At 47.1% G+C, this 21,796-nt stretch overlaps 1 protein-coding gene across 2 annotated transcripts in view; it reads left to right on the forward strand.

Moving 5' to 3' along the window:
- The window catches only part of CCDC125 (coiled-coil domain containing 125), a 294,065-nt gene that overhangs the window by 132,791 nt on the left and 139,478 nt on the right, over positions 1-21,796 (forward strand). For both annotated transcript variants that reach the window (XM_078675304.1, XM_078675305.1), the window contains one exon: positions 11,410-11,496. In XM_078675304.1, the coding sequence (XP_078531430.1) occupies positions 11,410-11,496 (87 nt within the window). The remainder of the gene's footprint in view (positions 1-11,409; positions 11,497-21,796) is intronic.

Here is a 21,796-nt window from a genome sequence, read left to right on the forward strand (position 1 = left end):
CACTTTGATTGGGAGAAGTGTATGTTTTGAATAATAACATTAAACAGGTGGTAACACAGTTTTTGAATGATGGCAGTAAACATGAAGAGGCATTTATCTTAAATAAGGAAAACTAATATGAAAACAGAAACTTCTTTAGTGATATAAAGTTAATAGTTGGAATAATTATGCGAGTGTAAGGGAATCCTGAATTAAAAAACAAGAAATATAACAAGTAAATAGGTGGATGCACTCAAACCTTTTTATGAAGATTCGGCTTTCCGGTGAAATATAAAATGCACTTTTTTTGATAAGGAATCAATCCTGTTTTCGACCAGGAGAAGATGTATCATTTTAATTACTCCAAGAATTATATCTGTCGTGAGGTAGGAATTGTGTTATTGGCAAGGTAAAATCTTTGATATCATAGTCAATTAAGACATTGGGAATTGTCAAATAAATGTCAATGAATAAACAAGTCTACCAACAAATAACTGTATTCTTTAGAAAATATAAATAGGATTGGCTGAGGGCACTTTAGTGTTTCACATGGATAGTACTAATCAGAACATAAATGTGAGAATATCTGTGCTATTAATGTAGGTTGGAAATCACAGTGTAAATACACAAATCCTTTGTAATTCTCTCTCTAAGAAACTGAATAGATGATGATGAATTACTGCTGCATCTTGGACTATAAAGATTTGTATGTATTTTAAATAAAGATAAGCTAGAAAAAAAATGTACTTACAAAAATATGTACATAGTTTGTTTGGAAATATGCAGTTGATATAAAGTAGTACTTTGATCATGACTTAATTGACAGTATATTGTGAAGTTTGAGATCTAAAACAATACGTTAGATGGATTCTGATGCTAATACCCCAGATTCCTCTCTGAGAGCGTGACGCGGTTTGGAATAACTGGAACTCAATGCACATGTACTTGATTGGGGAAGATGGGGGTAATGATTCAAGAAACTCCGAAACGTTTTCAGTGCTTGTAAATCCGCTTTGCATGTTTTGGTAATTCTTGTCACATCTACTTGCACACACCCTGCCAGTATCGACTAGAAAAAGGAAAAATTAGATAGTTCTAACCACTTCCAGGCACAATCGCCACTCCGATGCAGGACGTATCAAGTTCTTAGTAAGGAAGAGCCAGTAATGGGTCAAGAGTACCAGTAAACCTGAAGGGCCAGAGGACTAGGAGGCATATGAGTCAAGGTGCTGCATCTACAAAGCACAGGAATGTTAGGGGAAGATTCACCAGTGGAACACGTCAGCCAGGTAGGTTCAGAGCGTACCTAGTGCGGTTAGTACAGTCAGACCACAGATGCAGGTGCGAGTGAACCAAACAAGGTAGACAACTGCAAAGTGGGGAGGAAAAAAGAGAAGGAAGGAGTAAAAAGAACATAGGTGCAGAAGGTGAGTAAATGGGTGTGAGAGCTGCAAGTCAGAGAGCCATAAAACTAAGCAGTTGTGAAGCAAATGACCATTCTTCCTGATAGTTCTTTAATTCCCCTAGAAGCTCCCGTCTTCTCTCAGGGCTTCTGTCTGATTGTTCTCTTCTTCACCTTGAGCTTTAAGACGACCTGATACCTATGTGTCCTAGATGCCTCTGACCAGCCCTCCAGATCCTCTCATCTCAAGTCTTCCCATCTTTCCCTGTCCTTTGTGAGTTCTGCTCTGCTCTTGTTGGTCTAGTTCCTCCTGATACCCCTGATCCTGACGTATATGACCTGATTTTAAAGCAATATATCAGAAACGCAACAGAAATACTATTATTCAATATAATTGTTAGGAGTCTAGATACACTTCTTGAGAGGCCAACCATTTTTGAGCCTGCGCATATTGGTTGTTAAAACAAGATGGTGGAAGAGGTTACAGAAGGGACTTTTGTCACATTTTACATCACTGTAGTCAGTTTTGTAAAAGAGAAATAAATGTTGTTTTTCAAAACAACAAAAAAATAAAGTGCCATTATGTATAATTGAGTTGAAATGGTGAAAGGCCCATAACTATTTCTGTGCAGCCAGAAGGGGCATATTGTTTGATTTTTGCTCTAATTTCTTGATTATTGCTCCATGACTTAAGCTTGAGGGCGCATTTACCTGTTAAACTTCAGCAGGAGATGGACGAGCCTTGTGTTAGTCTGCATGGCATCTTTAGAAAGCTGGGTTGTGAAAGAAGAATCCAGATGTTTTGGCTTCTGAAATTAAGCTAAGTGCCATTTTGAAAATCCACTTCCACATTTGTAGAAATCTTAGTAACAAGCCACGTCGTAGGCATTGGAAAGAGAATTAGGGTGGCAGGTCTGTTCTTGTCAGGAGGTTCACAAAGATGTCGGATAGTTTCTGCCCGTATCAGGCCTGAAACCTGATTGCAAGTCGTACAGTAAACAAAGAACACATAATTTTAGAGTTTGTAGATTACCTCAGTCTTCACTATCATGTATTGGATGGAATATTTAAAATCTGCATATGATTGGATAGGTCCCTGAGGTCATCAACGAAGATTGGTAGTTGTGACATTTTAGTGTTCGGGGCAATATGCCCTTCATTTGGAAGGTATTTAGAACTTTGTTGTAGTGTTTTTTTAAACACATTTTTATTAATTTTCCTCCGGTTATAATACACTTTGTTTGTACAGCATGATGGTATTTATGCACATGGTAGCAGCTTAATTTTACAATTAATTATTCTTGTCATGTAACGGTGCATATAATCATATAGTATTCAGGACCGGACCTGACTTAGCTTAAGCCAGGCGACCATTAGATGGCTATCCTGCTAGTACATCAAAGTATTTAAATTACATGATATTGAGGAAAAACCCAATATTTCAATAACATAGCTTCCCTCCCACCTCCCCTGCTGACGGGCGCAAAAAGGACAAGTTTATGCTGACTGGTTATTGCATGTCAGTCTGATTTTGTAGACACATGGGTATGAGTCTTTGAAGGAGCCATATATTTAGTGTTCACTCTGTTTCAATGTAGAGGTTTTGGGGTAATAGTGAGTATGGGGATGGTGTCTTACATCTACCTGTGTGAAGTTCCGGGGGAACTACTGTTGTCACCCAACAGGATCTACGTTTTGACCGTGAGGAGGCTCATGTGTGAGTGTAGCATTATCCTTGGGGTTTGAGTATGTCAAAAGCTTTGAATGATTCTAATAGGGCATCCCAGCTCATGGCTATAGGCTTCTCCGAAGCCCTCTGCGTTCTTCTCTGCGAATAGCTACACTTTCTGATAAACCCAATTTTTCGACTTCTTCTTTTCAATATTGTATCTTAGAGGGTGATGATGATTTTCATCTCCTTGTGATACCTCTTTTTGCTAGTGTAAGAGCTAGACCTGCAAATTTGGCCTGTACCTCGTATCCCGTTCGCCGCCGATATAGACCTATTATGCACATTTCTATTGTTTGCCAACCCGTGTCTCTCATCATCTCATCCAGGGTAGCAATTATCTTTCCCCAGTATTCTTGTAGTCCATTGCACGACCATATCATGTGGATGAGATCTGCGTCTTGTTCATTACATCTAGGACAGGATGCCATGACGCTAGGTTAGATATAGTGTAACTTGTGTGGTGTTAGGTTTGCCCTTTGAGTTATCATGTATTGGATACATTTAAATTGTTTATTATGAGATACTTGTTTGGGATATTCCAATATTGTTTTCAACTCTTTGTTTGAGAGTGGTTTGTTGACATCTTGTTCCCACTTGGTACGTGTTAGGGTCAAACGGGATGGTTGATGGGTGTGTATCCTATGGTAGAACCAGCGGGTTAGATGCCTACCTGTTCCCATGAGGTATATTAAATTAACTAATTCGTTCGTAGTGGGTTCCAATCATTGGAGTGTCCAGTGCTTCTTAATGTATCGAACCAGGCTGGCATGAATTAAAAATAGTGCTCCTGTGACCCCTTGTTCATTTGTGAAACCTGTGTGTGATTGCAACATCCCCTCTCCAAAGAGGTCTCCCACTGTGGTAACTCCTGCCTGTGTCCAGAGATCTAGCTAGCGATTAGTGAAGGTTCCCGTGTTGGTGGGGATGCCCAAAAGTGGTATGTTGGGAGCGTATGTTGGGGTCTTAATTGTATATTTTAATGCTTGCTTCCAATAAGCAATCGCAGGTCTGAGAAGCGTTTGAGCAGAAGGTGGAACCATACTACTCGGACATAGCAACCTGTGCAGTGTACCCTATGTGATCATTTGGTTTGTGTAGGCTATCTCTTGTAAGTTTCGGCCTGCTAACCAGTATGTGAGCCACAGAAGTTCTGATCGCCAGGCCGTAAGCATAAAAATCAGGTGCTACCATCCCTCCGGTATCTGACGGGAGTTGTAGATTGGCTATGCTGATACGTCGGCGGCCTTGTTAGATGGGTTAATAACGTATTCAGTGTTTTGGAGATTGGAGATGGCTTTGGGAATCATTACTGGCAGGTTCGTAAAAAATAGAGGAAGGCACGGGTGCATTACCATTTTCGATATTGCTAGTCTTTACGCAACTGAGAGGGGTATGGACGTCCAAAAGGTAATTTGAGAACTTAGTGAACCTACTGCTTTTTGCAAGTTCCCTTCAATGAGGTCCTGTTGATTTCTGTATACTTGTATCTCTAAAAACCAGAATGTGGTGTGAGCTATTGTTATAATTCGGTTTCCGTAGGGGATAGTTTGACTATCCATTTCATTTCCAAAAGGAAATGGATATTATTTTTCGTAATTTATGGCCAATCCCGCAATGGAATAAAACTGTGTAAAGATTTGCGCTACAGAGTCTAAATTGTCCTGCAGTCATCTGGTGTAAATTACAATATCATCTGCGTAAGGTGATAGTGTGTGGTGGGTGCGGTTAATTGTGATATTCCAGCCATTGGACACCATGTGTATTCTGTGGGCTAAAGGTTCGAGTGCAAGCACAAATAATATGGGCGATAGGGGGGCAGCCTTGTCTTGTACCCCTTTGTATTTGGTATATTTGTGATATGTGCAATCCAGTGTGTACCCTGGCCGTTGGGAGGTGGTAAAGTATTGGAATCCTTTGTGTGTATTCTTCGGGGATCCCAAATTTCTGCAGGGCGGTCAGCATGTACTCCCAGCTTAGTGTATCGAATTCCTGGGAGATATCTAGTGAAATACATCTCGCCTCTGGTGTGGTATTTAGAATAATGTTGATGTCTGCAAAAACTTTGTTAATGTATATTTAATATTCACTGATCATAAAGTTGGCCCCTAGAGTAGTGTTGGAAATGGCCATTTCTAGGGTGCTTTCCCTCAACTTTTTGTTTTTCTCCTTCCCAGTTTTCCGCTGATATGGATGCTAGCCTTAGGACTTTGAGCGCCTTTGACATTGCCATTCGGTGCCAAAGTGCTGTGCTCGTCATATACATACTGGTGATAGGTGTATATATGATTGGCTGATGGAAGTTAGCTGCAACCCCCTTGTCAAGGGGTAATACATATACGTAGGGCTTGTATCTCGGAATCTCCTTTGTGACCCTGCAGCACTGGTTGTGCCATTCACGGTGGTAGATCATCTATAGTGTTGCAGGTTTGCCCTGGTGGGGCATGTGTGCCCTGGCTACTGATACTCAGCTTGGCGTTTAGAAAGCTACATGCCAAGGCACTACATTTCTCTGATATATCGGAGTTCTCCCTGGTGGCAGAGAAGAGGTAGAGCATGTGCTCTTGTGCGTTATATGCAAGGGTCATGAATGACACCGGATGGTGTGTTCAGTACAACGAGGCCTGCTTTTCGTATTGGATTAGCATGGGGGGAATGTAGGGAAAGGCTATTGAGTAGTATTTCCTTCGGGCAAAAAAATAGCAAGTGTTTGAAATCGATGAGTTTGTAATGGCGACTCCTCTCTGGTAGTGCGAGTGGATCTGACATTACATATATTGAAATGTCACTTATGTCACTTTGGTAAAGTGGGCATTTTGATACTCGTGGCTCTGTGTGCCTTTTGGCCTGTCTCCAATTCACATCTGGTTGCTGGGGGGGTCATCTACATCTGTACATTCCTGATAGAAGGCCATAAACAAGGGGATCAAGGGAACCAGAGAACTCTGACTCTAAGGGGCCTTTCTGGGATGGTAACGGGGGGCTGGAATTGGCTCCTGCAATCCAATGGGCAGGGTCTTGGGCCCACCAAAGATAGTGATCAAACCTCCCGGGGAAGGATGGCAGACAGTCCAAAATTTAGAGAGGGTTTGTGCATTCCAAAAGTGGCATTTTGAACTGATTGTTTCTTCAAAGGTTAATGTGGCTCTGGCCTCCTGTAGAGATGCTTTTGGATTTGGAACCATACTATGCTGGTTCGACACTGGGGGATGTATGACATTACAACGCATGCTTTTACCACGCATGCCTTTACATCGCAGTTTTTACAACGCATGCTGTTACAACGCATAGCGCTTAGGGGTGTTGGATAGTGAATAGTTTAATTTACTATTCCAACTCCAGTCCCCGTGGACAGTAGGGAAGGTGTTGGATAGTAAATTAAATCCATTCCCTATCCTAGAGCATCCCCCAGCGCAATGCGTTGTAATGACATGCGTTGTAAAAGTTGCGTCGTAAAGGTACTGCGTGGTAAAAGTTGCGTTGTAAAGGATGTTTCCCGACGCTGGAACATCGACACGAGTAATCATTAGGGCAGGAGAGACTGCAACTGGACTATTCGCAGACTTGTGGTGGCCTGGAGCTTGTTGTGCTGCAGGAGGGGAACTATCACTTGGGAACTATCATCTCCACATTTCTACGTGATTGTAAGGACCATGCAGATTGTGGCAGAAACGGGTAGAAGAGATCATCAGTTGGGACAAGGACCATCCTGATGTACACCATCATCACACTTTGCAGAGAATTGTGCTTGTAAAGATCAGCAGCCACCTGAGGTGCTGGGACGTGAGGAGTTCGGGGGGGAGCTTGCTAAGAACCAGATACCTGTGCTTGCAACCAGGGAGCCTGTGCTAGCATTCCAGAGCATGTGATGACCGAGGGGTGTTGGAGGACCTGAGCTGTGAACTGAGACTGTCTTCGACCTCCAGATCGGGAGGACGACAGTACCAGACATTGTAGCCTCCATCTGAGGGTGCTGGCTCCCTCTCCATGGACCTACGCCACAAGGTACTTTTCTTGTGGAGAATATTGCGACCAAGGGATTTTGTTGTGCCTTGTGGGCACCTATGGCTGGCTGTTGAGAGCTACGGCAGCTCGCACCTCCGCATGAGGGGAAACATTTCTCCAGACTTGGAAGCTCGCCAGCTTCCTGGGTCACAACCTTTTATCTATGGAGGGGGGATTGCGATTGCAGGTGCCTCGGGCCTAGAGATCTAATCAGGCTAATCAGAAACTAAGTAACTGTTACTTTAGTTTTAGGTCGTTCCGACAATCTAATCAACAATCCCGACAATCCCCAGCAGGGGAAGCATGTATCGTTGGCTGGTTTAGTTGATTGAGTGAGGAGCTGGGTCATAGGTCGTAGTCAGAGACCTGTGATTGCTTGACCATTGCAAATGTTGGGGGTATGCGATTCTGGCGAATGACGTATTGGATGAATACCTCTGATTACAGCATATATGTTCATGCCGTTCAGCTGCTAATGGAAAAGTTCGACAATTTCACATAACTGTAAAGTGTATATACAACGCGTATACCATTTTGATTTCAGTGTGTGTGTATAGTACAAAGACCAGTGTTTTATGCATATGGTTTGGAGTCTTTTTGTGGTGTATGCAGTGTGTTGTGAGGGTGGTGTTTTGCCAATACTTTACCCTTGGGCCCTGAGGGCAAGCCTGCATGCTCACTGCCAACCTAAGCAAGGTTGAGCACAGGTTATCGGACATGTGTATCATAGAGTGGTGGATACCGACTGGCTTCGATGCGTCCCATCCACCCGGAAACCGCTGGGTCTAACAGGTAATTGTTTTTATTCTAGAAGCAGTATTCCTTATCTGGATAGTAATGTAAAGGATGAAAAGCAGGTGTGCAGAATGGGTACTTACATGAGGGGAAGGTGGTTCTGGGTTGATGATGAATGTGGCTCAGATTTTTTTTTCTCTCACAAGGAAAAAGTTCAGGTGGGCGTCTCAGTGTAAGGCTGAGGCAGGGAAATTGTTCAGGATCTCTATATCTATTCGTTGGTTGTGAACAGTCAGTCACGCTATATCTATTCGTTGGTTGTGAACAGTCAGTCACTTGTTGTGTTATGGTATGATCTGATACATATAGAATAGCTTTTTTACCCATCTAACAGCATTGTGATATATTCGCTAGTAAATCTTCCCTCATACCCTATTATTGTCAAGTTTGGATTATTTCCATTTCCATTCCAGATTACTTTGGGCTTCATGGCTCCTACTTTCTCGTCAAACAGTTGGTTGTTCACTTTAGTGACTTTTTTTTCTTTTTCCAATTGTATCCAGTGGTATGGGGGTGACGTTGTACTGTTGCACACAGTTGATCATGGTTGAATTAATTTCCGCTGAGGCATGCATCTGGTACAACATCTCAGAAAATACTGGGGGTCTCACATTGTTCAACTGTCTCCCCTGTATTCAATCTGAGCTGTGTTGGGTTCCAAGTCGTTATTCTTCAGATTGTAGGTGGTGCCAAGTCCAGTGTAGACAGATTTTCTGGTTGGTGGTGTTTATGAGTAGCTAGAAACACAGGTGACATATTTGGCTCAAATCCAATGCTAGGGGTTTACTGTTCCTCTATTTACTGTTCCACCAGCTTGACAAGTAGATGCGAGGATGCAATGTTCTTACATGTTTGAAACATTTGTCTAAGTCATACGTTTAATACCTTTTGGCTATGCATAGACGGGTTTCTGCCAAAATGTACCACTGCCCATTTGGATAACCACATCATTGTTTGTAGCTGAAGCAATGTACATTTGTTCTGATACGAGTGCTTTTTTACTTCAAATCTTTTTATTGAAAATAATCAAGGAAACATACACACACTTTGCAGTCATCAACGTAAATAGGACATCCAACATCTGCAGATTGTAATGTTATCTTAATAATCAAGGCAACAGACCTTAAATAAAGCTGTATAAAATGCGTAGCCATGAAGTCTTGTAGGCATTGGATCAGCTGAGCAACAGAGCAATATCGCAAACAGTGGTGTGACAGAATTCACACTTGTTATAAATAATAACAAACCCACAATAAAAAGGAAAGAAAAATACAACAGATTAGAAAATCAAACATAGGTCGAGGTTACAGCAATATAAAGTATGTTTGTTCCAAGGAAAGATATGGGCGTCTGGAGACCTTGGGAGAAAGCTTTGGAGATTATATATAAGGATCTGGTTAAAGGGTAACGATGACAGTACGGGGAAGAATCAGTCTCCCCACTCTATGGGTATAGACCTCGATTTCCAGGGGAGGTATGCTCGAACAAATGAAGAGCTCTAAGCCGGGGAAGTACGAAGCAAGAGTGTTTCATTCTGAAAAAAGTAATCTATTAGGAGGTGTCAGATGTGAGCAAATGTGTTCTCAGTATGTGCTATCCTGTGGGATAAGAGCTCCATAGCCAAGATGTGCCAAAGATGTGTAAACCACTGGGCGATCGGTGGAGCAGAGGGTTTCTTCCAGTGGAGTGCGAGTAATTGTTCGGCCACACCTAACATTGAGGCTATAAGGTACCAATTTGAATGCATCATTGCTGTCATTGTTAGAGGGTGTATGCCTAGTATGATGGTATTATAGGAGCTCGGGAGAGGGAAGCCTATGATTCCTTTAATATGATTCAAGACCTCGTTCCAATATAGAGTAAGTATGGAACAGGGCCGTCAAATAAGAAAGAAGTCACCAGGTGCTGATTGGCAACGCTAGCAGTGAGGTGAGGAAGTGAGAAACATTCTCCGTAGGTGTGTCGGGTGTAATACCACCTAATCATTAATTTGTAGGCTGTTTCGCGCTACGAAATGCTACTGTATATCTTGGGGATGTCACACCAAAGATGCTGTCATTGTTTCTGGGAAATTCCTTCTGTAGAGTCAGAATGCCATTGTGTCTTGTAGTTGTGTGGATGCACAGGGGTTGAGTATTGAAGTGCCAGATAGGTGCGCAAAATCAGGCCTCGTGTCCCATCAAAACATCTAACCAGCATTTCAAAGGGGGTGTGTTGTCTGTGGCCCCTTGTGAATTGAAAGGTGTAAGCATCCAGTGCTGCAATTGGTAATACTGCTGTCGGACAGCTTTGGGGAGTGTAACGTCCTCTTTGCATTGATGACAAATCTTAACCAAACCCCCTATAAAAAGGGCCTGGAATGTTTGTCAGTCTCCCTCTCTCCATCTCTCCAGGCAGTGGGGGTGTGAGTTTATAAAGCCGGAAGAAAGTCTGGATTGCGGGTCAATGGTGTATTCGGACATGGGAAAGTAGTAAGACCTATTTTAGTTGCTATCCTATCCCAGATCTCGAGAACCATCTTAGTAGGAGTGGCAATATAAAACTGTGGGTCTAAGATGTTTTGGAAGCCAGGCGAAGTTCCAAAGGGGTTAGCATTCCACTGCACGGTCCGTATGGAACCAGTGTTTTTCGCTCTTGTGGACAACCCATTCCGAGATATAGAGTAAGTGTGCCATCCAAAAGTATTCAAGGAGGGTGGGACATCCAAAATCGCCCCTCCACCCTCCCACCTCTGGGGAGAATGAGGATTGTGTTAGAAAATCTTGGGGTTTTTTCCGTCCCAGATAAAGGTATGCAGGTTGCATTGGAGACGGAGGATTGCGTCTTTGGGGATGAGGGTGGGCGGTGTCTGAAATAGGTAAAGGATGTTCGGTAAGATGGACATTTTAACCACACTAAGACAGCCTAACCAAGACACCTGAAGTGGTTTCCATCTCCGTAGGTCCTCTAGAATTGACTCCAATATTCCAACCAAATAGCATGAGTCCAGGCTATGAAAGATGTTGTTAAAGTTCAAGCTCAGATATCAGAGTGAGCGCAGTGCCCACTGAAAGAGGGCAAGAAACTGCAAATTGACTAGATTCTGTTGAGAAATGGTCAAATTCAGTGTCTGGAATTTGGCCTTGTTAATTTTAAAACCAGAGACTTTCTCAAAGGATGTGTGGGTGTTCACTAGAGCTAGAAGAGAAGATTCAGGTTGGGTTAGAATGAGCAATATGTCATCTGCAGAAAGAGCAATCTTGTGCTCGCGTCCACCAAAAGGGATGCCCACAGTGTGTTTCGTCCAGAGAATAGCTAATGCCAGTGGTTCAACCGCCAGGGCAAAAAGCAGAGGTGAGAGCAGGCAGCCCCGTCTAGTGCTTCTCGCCAGGTGGATAGGTTGGGAGAGATGTCTGTTAACCCTGATCTAATGAGTGTTTTTAACATGTCACATTTATTATTGCAGTAAAATCTACCAGATTAGCAAAAATATCCATTTCTCTCTTTGTTTTACTTAAAGGAAGTCGATGTTTTACGAACTGAGCTTGAAGCCACTCAGAGACAAATGGAAGGAAAGGATGAAGCCCTTAAAATCTTGCAAGGCCTGGTAAGATTATTTTTTGCATGTTCCCAAAGTTCTCCACAAACAGTCAGTTTTTCATTGATGGTAGACTCTGATGGACACAGCCTGTTATATTTTATGATCTATTTATCACAAATTGCTTTTTAGAAATAGCAGATGTTCACAAATGCTGAGGCTTAGGATGCGCTTCTTGGTCTATCTCACAATCCACCTCCATTCGAGAAATACTGAAAGAGTGAAAATCATGTGGAGGTTGCCACAGTGAACTAAGCTAGAAGGTGTCAAAAGTGACATAGGAGAGATCTACTGTCTCGTCTTATCTTTCCATTTGAGGGCCACACTTTAATGTAGGTTCTGGTGGTTAAGTGAACAAATGCACTCACTCTGTGAACTTGTGTGTGACCCCCTGGTCTCACAGGTTTAAATCACAATGATCCATCTGCCTTTCACCCATGCAAGGTTTATTAAAATGAGTACAGTTGATGTGGGTAGGACTAAACTTCTGTTATCTGTTCAGTCACTTCCAATGTCTTCTTTTCTATCTCTTACTGCCCCCTATGCCTAAGATGCATGAGTGTGGCCTGGACAGCACCAAATTACAGTTGCAACGTGTCCGAATAGTAATCATTTTTCTGTAGTAGGGGATCTCTGTGTATAGTCATAATCTAGTGAATAGTCCCGCCCATGTGCGTGGACCCCAGAGCAATCAAAAATAATCTCTTTAGTTGTCAAAACATGCAGAACTGCACAGACAGTTAAGAGAGAATTTAAAGACAGATAATGCAGCCTATATCCACAGGCTACACTGTCCAGTACTTCAACTAGAAATTCCACCAAAAACCACAAACAGCACAGCCTGTCCAGTTTTCTCCACAGGGAAAACCCTTGCCTTTAACAGCAAAACCCTCTGGAATGATAGAGAGGAAGAAATGGACAGACAAGCCCCATAGGCTGCCATTATGTGGCTCAGAACAGGATACTGTGCCTTTAAGAGAACTTTCCAGAAGCCTCACAGTATCCCGAATGCACTGCAGGTCCCTTTTACTTTAAGTTCTTTTTTCCGGCTCCTGCTAGCAGGACCCTGGAGCATTGAGCTCTCCCTTTCTAAGGGGTTATTTAGTGTTTTTTCACTTTTTCAAGTGTTTGAGTGTATTTCATTTAAAGTACTTGTTGCTTTCTTCCTTGTGTGTGTTTCTGGGCAGCCTTTTATTGTCCAAATGCCTGCTTTATTTGACAAATGTCCAGAGTGTTCGAGGAAGAAGGCCAGGTCTGACCCACACGAGGTGTGCATCATCTGCCTTCCCTTATCTCATGTCCCAGAAGAGTGTGACATTTGCCAGGGCTTCTCCAGCAGGACCCTGAGAGATAGGATGAAGATCAGGCTCCAAGGCCTAGAAGACTGAAGGCACAAGGTGGGTCTGGGCAGACTTCCTCTGCCCATGCTGAGGCCTCTGGGGGGCTCCCCAGGGACAGGAAGAGCAGCAAACTTCCCCATTCTCCGTCGATTGCACCGACGACGGCATCGAGAGGGATGACTGCAGTCTGTTCCCCAGGGCTCTCGGTCGAAGCGGCATCGACGCTCGGCGTCGAGGGAACTGAATAGACCGCCGTCGAGATCACCGGTGACGATTTCATCGTCGTCTTCGTCGTCGTCGAGTTATCGACGTGGAGAGGTGGTCCGGCTTTGGCGCTCGCCGTCGAGGCGACACCGCCGTTCGCTGTCGGCGAAGAAGAGGAGGTCGGCGTCGAGGGGATCCTTGACATCGAGGATGACGTCGAAGTCTCGCAGACGGTCACCGTTGAGGCGAAGGTCGCTGTCTAGGCGAAGGCGCTCGCCGTCGAGGCGAAGGCGCTCGCCGTCGAGAAGGGGGCGCTCGCCGTCGAGGGGCCGACGGTCGCCGTCGGGTCGACGTTCTTCGACGCCGAAGAGGCGCAGAAGGAGTTCTGGCGCCAGGAGTCATTCTAGTCGGCGGCATGTGCCGATAGGGGATTCTCCATCGCCTCAGCCTAGGAAGGAGGGACAGTCACCGGGCTCGGTGTACTCTGAGGTGTATACACCACCTAAACCGAGGTCATCTCCACTTCCCTTGCCCAAGGAGCCTCCGCCGCGGACTCCCCCCCCGCCGCCACTCCCACCTCATCCTCAACCTCAGCCTCAGCCTCATCCTCAGCCTCATCCTCCTCCTCGGCTCCCAGCTGGCGGACCGCCTCCGGTTCCTCCGAGGACAGCTTCACTGCCACGATATCCGATGCCTCCTAAGGGGACCCCCTCGGCCGAGGCCCCCAGTCAGGCCGAAGTCGACTACGCCTGTGAGGCCTGTGGAGCGTCCAAAGCCGAGGAGATCGCGCTCTCGCTCCGGTCGGAGGGGTAGATCGCGGAGTCATCACAGGTCTTCGACGAGATCAAGACGACGCCACAGGAGGCACAGGTCACGGTTCCGCACGGATTCTTCTGGGACCAGGGCCTACTCACCGCCGACTCTGTCGGAATCCCCTGGGACGAGGGTGTCGCCCGTAGACGACATCGTCACATTCCAAGATGTGCTGCTGAGGGGGGCAGCGAAGTTGGGCATCACGGTGACGGTGCCTACGCCCACGACGTCCGTGATCTTAGAGACGCTCCATAAAAAGCACCTGTCTCGACCATTGCTGCCTTTAGTACCAGGATTGGTAGAGCCCGCAGAGGAATTGTTTCTCACTCCCGCGGTGACGAAGGCTGCTCCCTCAAGGCTCCTTAAGAAGTACTGGGCCCCGGACTCTGACCCGGCTTTCCTTCGGATGGATCCGACACCGGACTCTGTCATAGTGACGGCAGCTAGGAAGCAGCATGCCACCACCCCGTCTTCCACGGTCCCTCCTGGAAACTCTGGATAGACTCGGCAGGCAGGAAGGTCTGTGGGACGGCATCTACTGCAATGAAGGCGGCTAGTGCCACGGCTTTACTAGGGCGGTACGATCGTGCCCTATGGGAGTCCCTCCAGCAATTCGCCGAGCTCCTTCCTCGAGAGAAGAAAGAGGACTTTCAGGAGATTCTGAAGGAGGGGATGCTGGTGTCTAACCAACTCATCAGCGCGGCGGCTGATGTGTCTCTTCTGGTGGTGTGGAGTGCAAAAAAACGATGGATTTAGGCCCAGATGCTTGTACTGGGGTGAATGTATGACATTGTTCTACATTCTGTCCATCAACTGTGTTTTTTGCAATTTCACCCTGAGTGTGCTGGGGATGCTCAGACGTGAGTCCCAGGCTCTCCACACCACTGGAGTCAAGCTATCCAGGCTGATGAAGGCTGATAGCCAGAAACCGGTCCTTGGATGCTTGATTCCGGTCTGGGAAAGACATGGCTTGGTAGTTCGGACTGGACTGTTCCCATGAGGCACAGGGTCAGAGCTGATTTGCATATAGCCAGTGTCTAACCCAGGGTGGTGTGGAGTGCAAAAAAACTATGGATTTAGGCCCAGATCCTTGTACTGGGGTGAATGTATGACATTGTTCTACATTCTGTCCATCAACTGTGTTTTTTGCAATTTCACCCTGAGTGTGCTGGGGATGCTCAGACGTGAGTCCCAGGCTCTCCACACCACTGGAGTCAAGCTATCCAGGCTGATGAAGGCTGATAGCCAGAAACCGGTCCTTGGATGCTTGATTCCGGTCTGGGAAAGACATGGCTTGGTAGTTCGGACTGGACTGTTCCCATGAGGCACAGGGTCAGAGCTGATTTGCATATAGCCAGTGTCTAACCCAGGGTGGTGTGGAGTGCAAAAAAACGATGGATTTAGGCCCAGATCCTTGTACTGGGGTGAATGTATGACATTGTTCTACATTCTGTCCATCAACTGTGTTTTTTGCAATTTCACCCTGAGTGTGCTGGGGATGCTCAAACGTGAGTCCCAGGCTCTCCACACCACTGGAGTCAAGCTATCCAGGCTGACGAAGGCTGATAGCCAGGAACCGGTCCTTGGATGCTTGATTCCGGTCTGGGAAAGACATGGCTTGGTAGTTCGGACTGGACTGTTCCCATGAGGCACAGGGTCAGAGCTGATTTGCATATAGCCAGTGTCTAACCCAGGGTGGTGTGGAGTGCAAAAAAACTATGGATTTAGGCCCAGATCCTTGTACTGGGGTGAATGTATGACATTGTTCTACATTCTGTCCATCAACTGTGTTTTTTGCAATTTCACCCTGAGTGTGCTGGGGATGCTCAGACGTGAGTCCCAGGCTCTCCACACCACTGGAGTCAAGCTATCCAGGCTGATGAAGGCTGATAGCCAGAAACCGGTCCTTGGATGCTTGATTCCGGTCTGGGAAAGACATGGCTTGGTAGTTCGGACTGGACTGTTCCCATGAGGCACAGGGTCAGAGCTGATTTGCATATAGCCAGTGTCTAACGCAGGGTGGTGTGGAGTGCAAAAAAACGATGGATTTAGGCCCAGATCCTTGTACTGGGGTGAATGTATGACATTGTTCTACATTCTGTCCATCAACTGTGTTTTTTGCAATTTCACCCTGAGTGTGCTGGGGATGCTCAAACGTGAGTCCCAGGCTCTCCACACCACTGGAGTCAAGCTATCCAGGCTGACGAAGGCTGATAGCCAGAAACCGGTCCTTGGATGCTTGATTCCGGTCTGGGAAAGACATGGCTTGGTAGTTCGGACTGGACTGTTCCCATGAGGCACAGGGTCAGAGCTGATTTGCATATAGCCAGTGTCTAACCCAGGGTGGTGTGGAGTGCAAAAAAACGATGGATTTAGGCCCAGATCCTTGTACTGGGGTGAATGTATGACATTGTTCTACATTCTGTCCATCAACTGTGTTTTTTGCAATTTCACCCTGAGTGTGCTGGGGATGCTCAGCCGTGAGTCCCAGGCTCTCCACACCACTGGAGTCAAGCTATCCAGGCTGATGAAGGCTGATAGCCAGAAACCGGTCCTTGGATGCTTGATTCCGGTCTGGGAAAGACATGGCTTGGTAGTTCGGACTGGACTGTTCCCATGAGGCACAGGGTCAGAGCTGATTTGCATATAGCCAGTGTCTAACCCAGGGTGGTGTGGAGTGCAAAAAAACGATGGATTTAGGCCCAGATCCTTGTACTGGGGTGAATGTATGACATTGTTCTACATTCTGTCCATCAACTGTGTTTTTTGCAATTTCACCCTGAGTGTGCTGGGGATGCTCAGACGCGAGTCCCAGGCTCTCCACACCACTGGAGTCAAGCTATCCAGGCTGATGAAGGCTGATAGACAGAAACCACCGGTCCTTGGATGCTTGATTCCGGTCTGGGAAAGACATGGCTTGGTAGTTCGGACTGGACTGTTCCCATGAGGCACAGGGTCAGAGCTGATTTGCATATAGCCAGTGTCTAACCCAGGGTGGTGTGGAGTGCAAAAAAACGATGGATTTAGGCCCAGATCCTTGTACTGGGGTGAATGTATGACATTGTTCTACATTCTGTCCATCAACTGTGTTTTTTGCAATTTCACCCTGAGTGTGCTGGGGATGCTCAGACGCGAGTCCCAGGCTCTCCACACCACTGGAGTCAAGCTATCCAGGCTGATGAAGGCTGATAGACAGAAACCGGTCCTTGGATGCTTGATTCCGGTCTGGGAAAGACATGGCTTGGTAGTTCGGACTGGACTGTTCCCATGAGGCACAGGGTCAGAGCTGATTTGCATATAGCCAGTGTCTAACCCAGGGTGGTGTGGAGTGCAAAAAAACGATGGATTTAGGCCCAGATCCTTGTACTGGGGTGAATGTATGACATTGTTCTACATTCTGTCCATCAACTGTGTTTTTTGCAATTTCACCCTGAGTGTGCTGGGGATGCTCAGACGTGAGTCCCAGGCTCTCCACACCACTGGAGTCAAGCTATCCAGGCTGATGAAGGCTGATAGCCAGAAACCGGTCCTTGGATGCTTGATTCCGGTCTGGGAAAGACATCGCTTGGTAGTTCGGACTGGACTGTTCCCATGAGGCACAGGGTCAGAGCTGATTTGCATATAGCCAGTGTCTAACCCAGGGTGGTGTGGAGTGCAAAAAAACGATGGATTTAGGCCCAGATCCTTGTACTGGGGTGAATGTATGACATTGTTCTACATTCTGTCCATCAACTGTGTTTTTTGCAATTTCACCCTGAGTGTGCTGGGGATGCTCAGACGTGAGTCCCAGGCTCTCCACACCACTGGAGTCAAGCTATCCAGGCTGATGAAGGCTGATAGCCAGAAACCGGTCCTTGGATGCTTGATTCCGGTCTGGGAAAGACATGGCTTGGTAGTTCGGACTGGACTGTTCCCATGAGGCACAGGGTCAGAGCTGATTTGCATATTGCCAGTGTCTAACCCAGGGTGGTGTGGAGTGCAAAAAAACGATGGATTTAGGCCCAGATCCTTGTACTGGGGTGAATGTATGACATTGTTCTACATTCTGTCCATCAACTGTGTTTTTTGTAATTTCACCCTGAGTGTGCTGGGGATGCTCAGACGTGAGTCCCAGGCGTTCCACACCACTGGAGTCAAGCTATCCAGGCTGATGAAGGCTGATAGCCAGAAACCGGTCCTTGGATGCTTGATTCCGGTCTGGGAAAGACATGCTTGGTAGTTCGGACTGGACTGTTCCCATGAGGCACAGGGTCAGAGCTGATTTGCATATAGCCAGTGTCTAACCCAGGGTGGTGTGGAGTGCAAAAAAACGATGGATTTAGGCCCAGATCCTTGTACTGGCGTGAATGTATGACATTGTTCTACATTCTGTCCATCAACTGTGTTTTTTGCAATTTCACCCTGAGTGTGCTGGGGATGCTCAGACGTGAGTCCCAGGCTCTCCACACCACTGGAGTCAAGCTATCCAGGCTGATGAAGGCTGATAGCCAGAAACCGGTCCTTGGATGCTTGATTCTGGTCTGGGAAAGACATGGCTTGGTAGTTCGGACTGGACTGTTCCCATGAGGCACAGGGTCAGAGCTGATTTGCATATAGCCAGTGTCTAACCCAGGGTGGTGTGGAGTGCAAAAAAACGATGGATTTAGGCCCAGATCCTTGTACTGGGGTGAATGTATGACATTGTTCTACATTCTGTCCATCAACTGTGTTTTTTGCAATTTCACCCTGAGTGTGCTGGGGATGCTCAGACGTGAGTCCCAGGCTCTCCACACCACTGGAGTCAAGCTATCCAGGCTGATGAAGGCTGATAGCCAGAAACCGGTCCTTGGATGCTTGATTCCGGTCTGGGAAAGACATGGCTTGGTAGTTCGGACTGGACTGTTCCCATGAGGCACAGGGTCAGAGCTGATTTGCATATAGCCAGTGTCTAACCCAGGGTGGTGTGGAGTGCAAAAAAACGATGGATTTAGGCCCAGATGCTTGTACTGGGGTGAATGTATGACATTGTTCTACATTCTGTCCATCAACTGTGTTTTTTGCAATTTCACCCTGAGTGTGCTAGGGATGCTCAGACGTGAGTCCCAGGCTCTCCACACCACTGGAGTCAAGCTATCCAGGCTGATGAAGGCTGATAGCCAGAAACCGGTCCTTGGATGCTTGATTCCGGTCTGGGAAAGACATGGCTTGGTAGTTCGGACTGGACTGTTCCCATGAGGCACAGGGTCAGAGCTGATTTGCATATAGCCAGTGTCTAACCCAGGGTGGTGTGGAGTGCAAAAAAACGATGGATTTAGGCCCAGATCCTTGTACTGGGGTGAATGTATGACATTGTTCTACATTCTGTCCATCAACTGTGTTTTTTGCAGTGTCTCTTCTGGCGGCACATGGATACTGTCATGGTGTCAACCAACGACGCCACGCTTGGCTTCGCCTTACGTCGCTCAAGCCAGAGGCTCAGCAGCGGGTGGCCAATCTGCCTTTCTCGGGGGAAACCCTGTTTGGCAAGCATGCGGATGACAAGATGGCCCGCATGAAGGCGGAGGCCGAGACCCTGACGGCTGTCGAGTTGGAGAAGCCCAAGGAGAAGAAGACCTACCGCCCATTCCAGAGACGGTTTGGAGCGCAGGGCAGAGGGCCTGGGCAGGCTTCAGGACAGCAGCAACAACAACAGCAGCAGCAGTTCCGAAGGCCCTTCCAGAAGCGCCAGAAGGGTAGAGGCGGCCAGCAGTCCGCAGCGACGAACAAAGGCCGGCTGGGTCTCGGCCCTGAGCGGTTACTTCCCCTACATCCGTTACCCACTCCGGTGGGGGGAAGCGTTCAATTTTTTCTGGCAGAGTGGAGAAAAATTACTCAGGAGAAGTGGGTGCTGAATATTGTTTGCAATGGATACAGTCTTCGGTACACCAGCCCACCTCCAGCAATTCCTCCGGTCAGCTCGCGGTTTCAGCTGCGCGAGCTCCAGGCGGAGGCCGATATCCTGTTAAGGAAAAGGGCGATAGAAGACGTACCTCTCTCTCAAAGGGGTTCTTTCTGGTTCGCAAGAAGGACAATAACGAGTTCAGGCCCATTCTGGATTTGCGACAAGCAAACAAGTGGATTCGCAGAGATAAATTTCGCATGCTGTCGTTGCATCAGTTTTATCCTCAGCTGCAACAGGGAGACTGGCTCTGCGCTATAGACCTACATGATGCGTACTTCCATGTGCCCTTTGCATACAAACACAGGAAGTTCCTGCGATTCCAAGTCGGCGCCAATCATTATCAGTACACAGTACTGCCCTTCGGGCTGAAGTCTGCGCCCAGAACATTCTCGAAGTGCATGGCGGTGGTAGCTGCACACCTGAGGAAGAACAAGGTGTTTGTCTACCCGTACCTGGACGATTGGTTGATCAAGGCCTCCTCCTTCTCGGAAGCTCAAGCGCACTTCCAGAAGACGCGCATTCTTTTGAACAAGCTGGGGTTACACATCAACATGTCCAAGTCTGTCCTGACTCCGGTCCAGTGCATACAGTTCTTGGGAGCCTCCATCAATACGCTGTCAGCAAGCGTGTCTCCTTTGGAGGAGAGACGATTATCACTCCTTCGGAAGGCTCAGGCTCTTATAACCGCTCCATCTACAACAGTGAGGACGGTGTCTTCTCTACTTGGGTCGATAGCCTCTTGTATCTTCCTCACGCCACACGCACGGCTGCACATGAGACCATTGCAGGAGTGCTTGGAGGATCAGTGGGATCAGAGGAAAGGATCTTGGTACGACAAGATACGACTGTCTCTGCATGCTCTTCAGTCTCTGAAGTGGTGGTGTTCAGCGGAGAATCTCCTCAGAGGGGTTCCCTTCCACAAGGACATTCCCACACAGACTATTGTGACGGATGCGTCTCTCCACGGCTGGGGGCGCATTCCGGAGACTTAGGGATACAAGGAACGTGGTCCCCGACGGAGTCCACGTATCACATCAATTTCCTGGTGCTCAGAGCTGTTCACTTGGCACCGAAGGCCTTTCATCCGTCCTTCCAGACCAACTCTCTGCTTGTACAGACGGACAATACGACCACGATGTATTACTTCAACAAGCAGGGCGGCTCGAGATCGCGCACTCTGTCGCAGGAGGCGCAGGCGATCTGGCACTGGCTTCTAGCCAGTGGACTGACAATAACGGCTACCCATCTGCCAGGTTTGCAGAATGTTCAGGCAGACGCACTGAGCAGACTGATTCAGGAAAACCACGAATGGGTCATAAACGACGAAGTACTAGGAGAAGTCTTCGCAAGGTGGGGGACTCCAGACGTAGATCTGTTCGCCACCGCCGAAAACAGCAAATGCCGAGACTTCGCCTTAAGGTACTACCAGCAGGGGACGCTGGGGAATGCGTTATGGATCAACTGGTCGAACAGCTTTCTGTACGCTTTTCCACCCATTCCCTTGATTCCAGCGGTACTCATCAAGCTGTCCCAGTCCAGGGCCCGGATGATCCTGATTGCCCCGGAGTGGCCCAGGTAGTGGTGGTTCACGACCTGCTTCACCGGTCTCTCCTTCCTCACATAGGGCTGCCGTGCAGGCCGGACCTTCTCACGAAGTTCGGGGGGCAGATTTTGTACCCCAACCTCTCGTCTTTGAGTTTGGCGGCATGGCTCATGAGAAGGTGCAATATGGCCATTTGAATCTACCAGAAGATTGTATGGACATACTGAAGGAGGCTAAGCGACCTTCCACTAGGACTTCCTATGCTTACAAGTGGAAGAGGTTTTGCATCTGGTGCAAGTCCAAGAACTATGACCCAACGACGTGTAAGGAAGATGTCATCCTTCCGTATCTTCTACATCTGGCGCAGTCTGGCCTTAATGTCCATTCCATTAAGGTTCACCTTGCTGCTCTGACTGCCTACAGGAAATGCCCTTCACAGACTTCCTTCTTTCAGATCCCTGTGATCAAAGATTTTTTGGAAGGCTTGAA

Source organism: Lissotriton helveticus, chromosome 2_1, assembly GCF_964261635.1.
Source record: "Lissotriton helveticus chromosome 2_1, aLisHel1.1, whole genome shotgun sequence".
Classification (NCBI taxonomy): domain Eukaryota; kingdom Metazoa; phylum Chordata; class Amphibia; order Caudata; family Salamandridae; genus Lissotriton; species Lissotriton helveticus.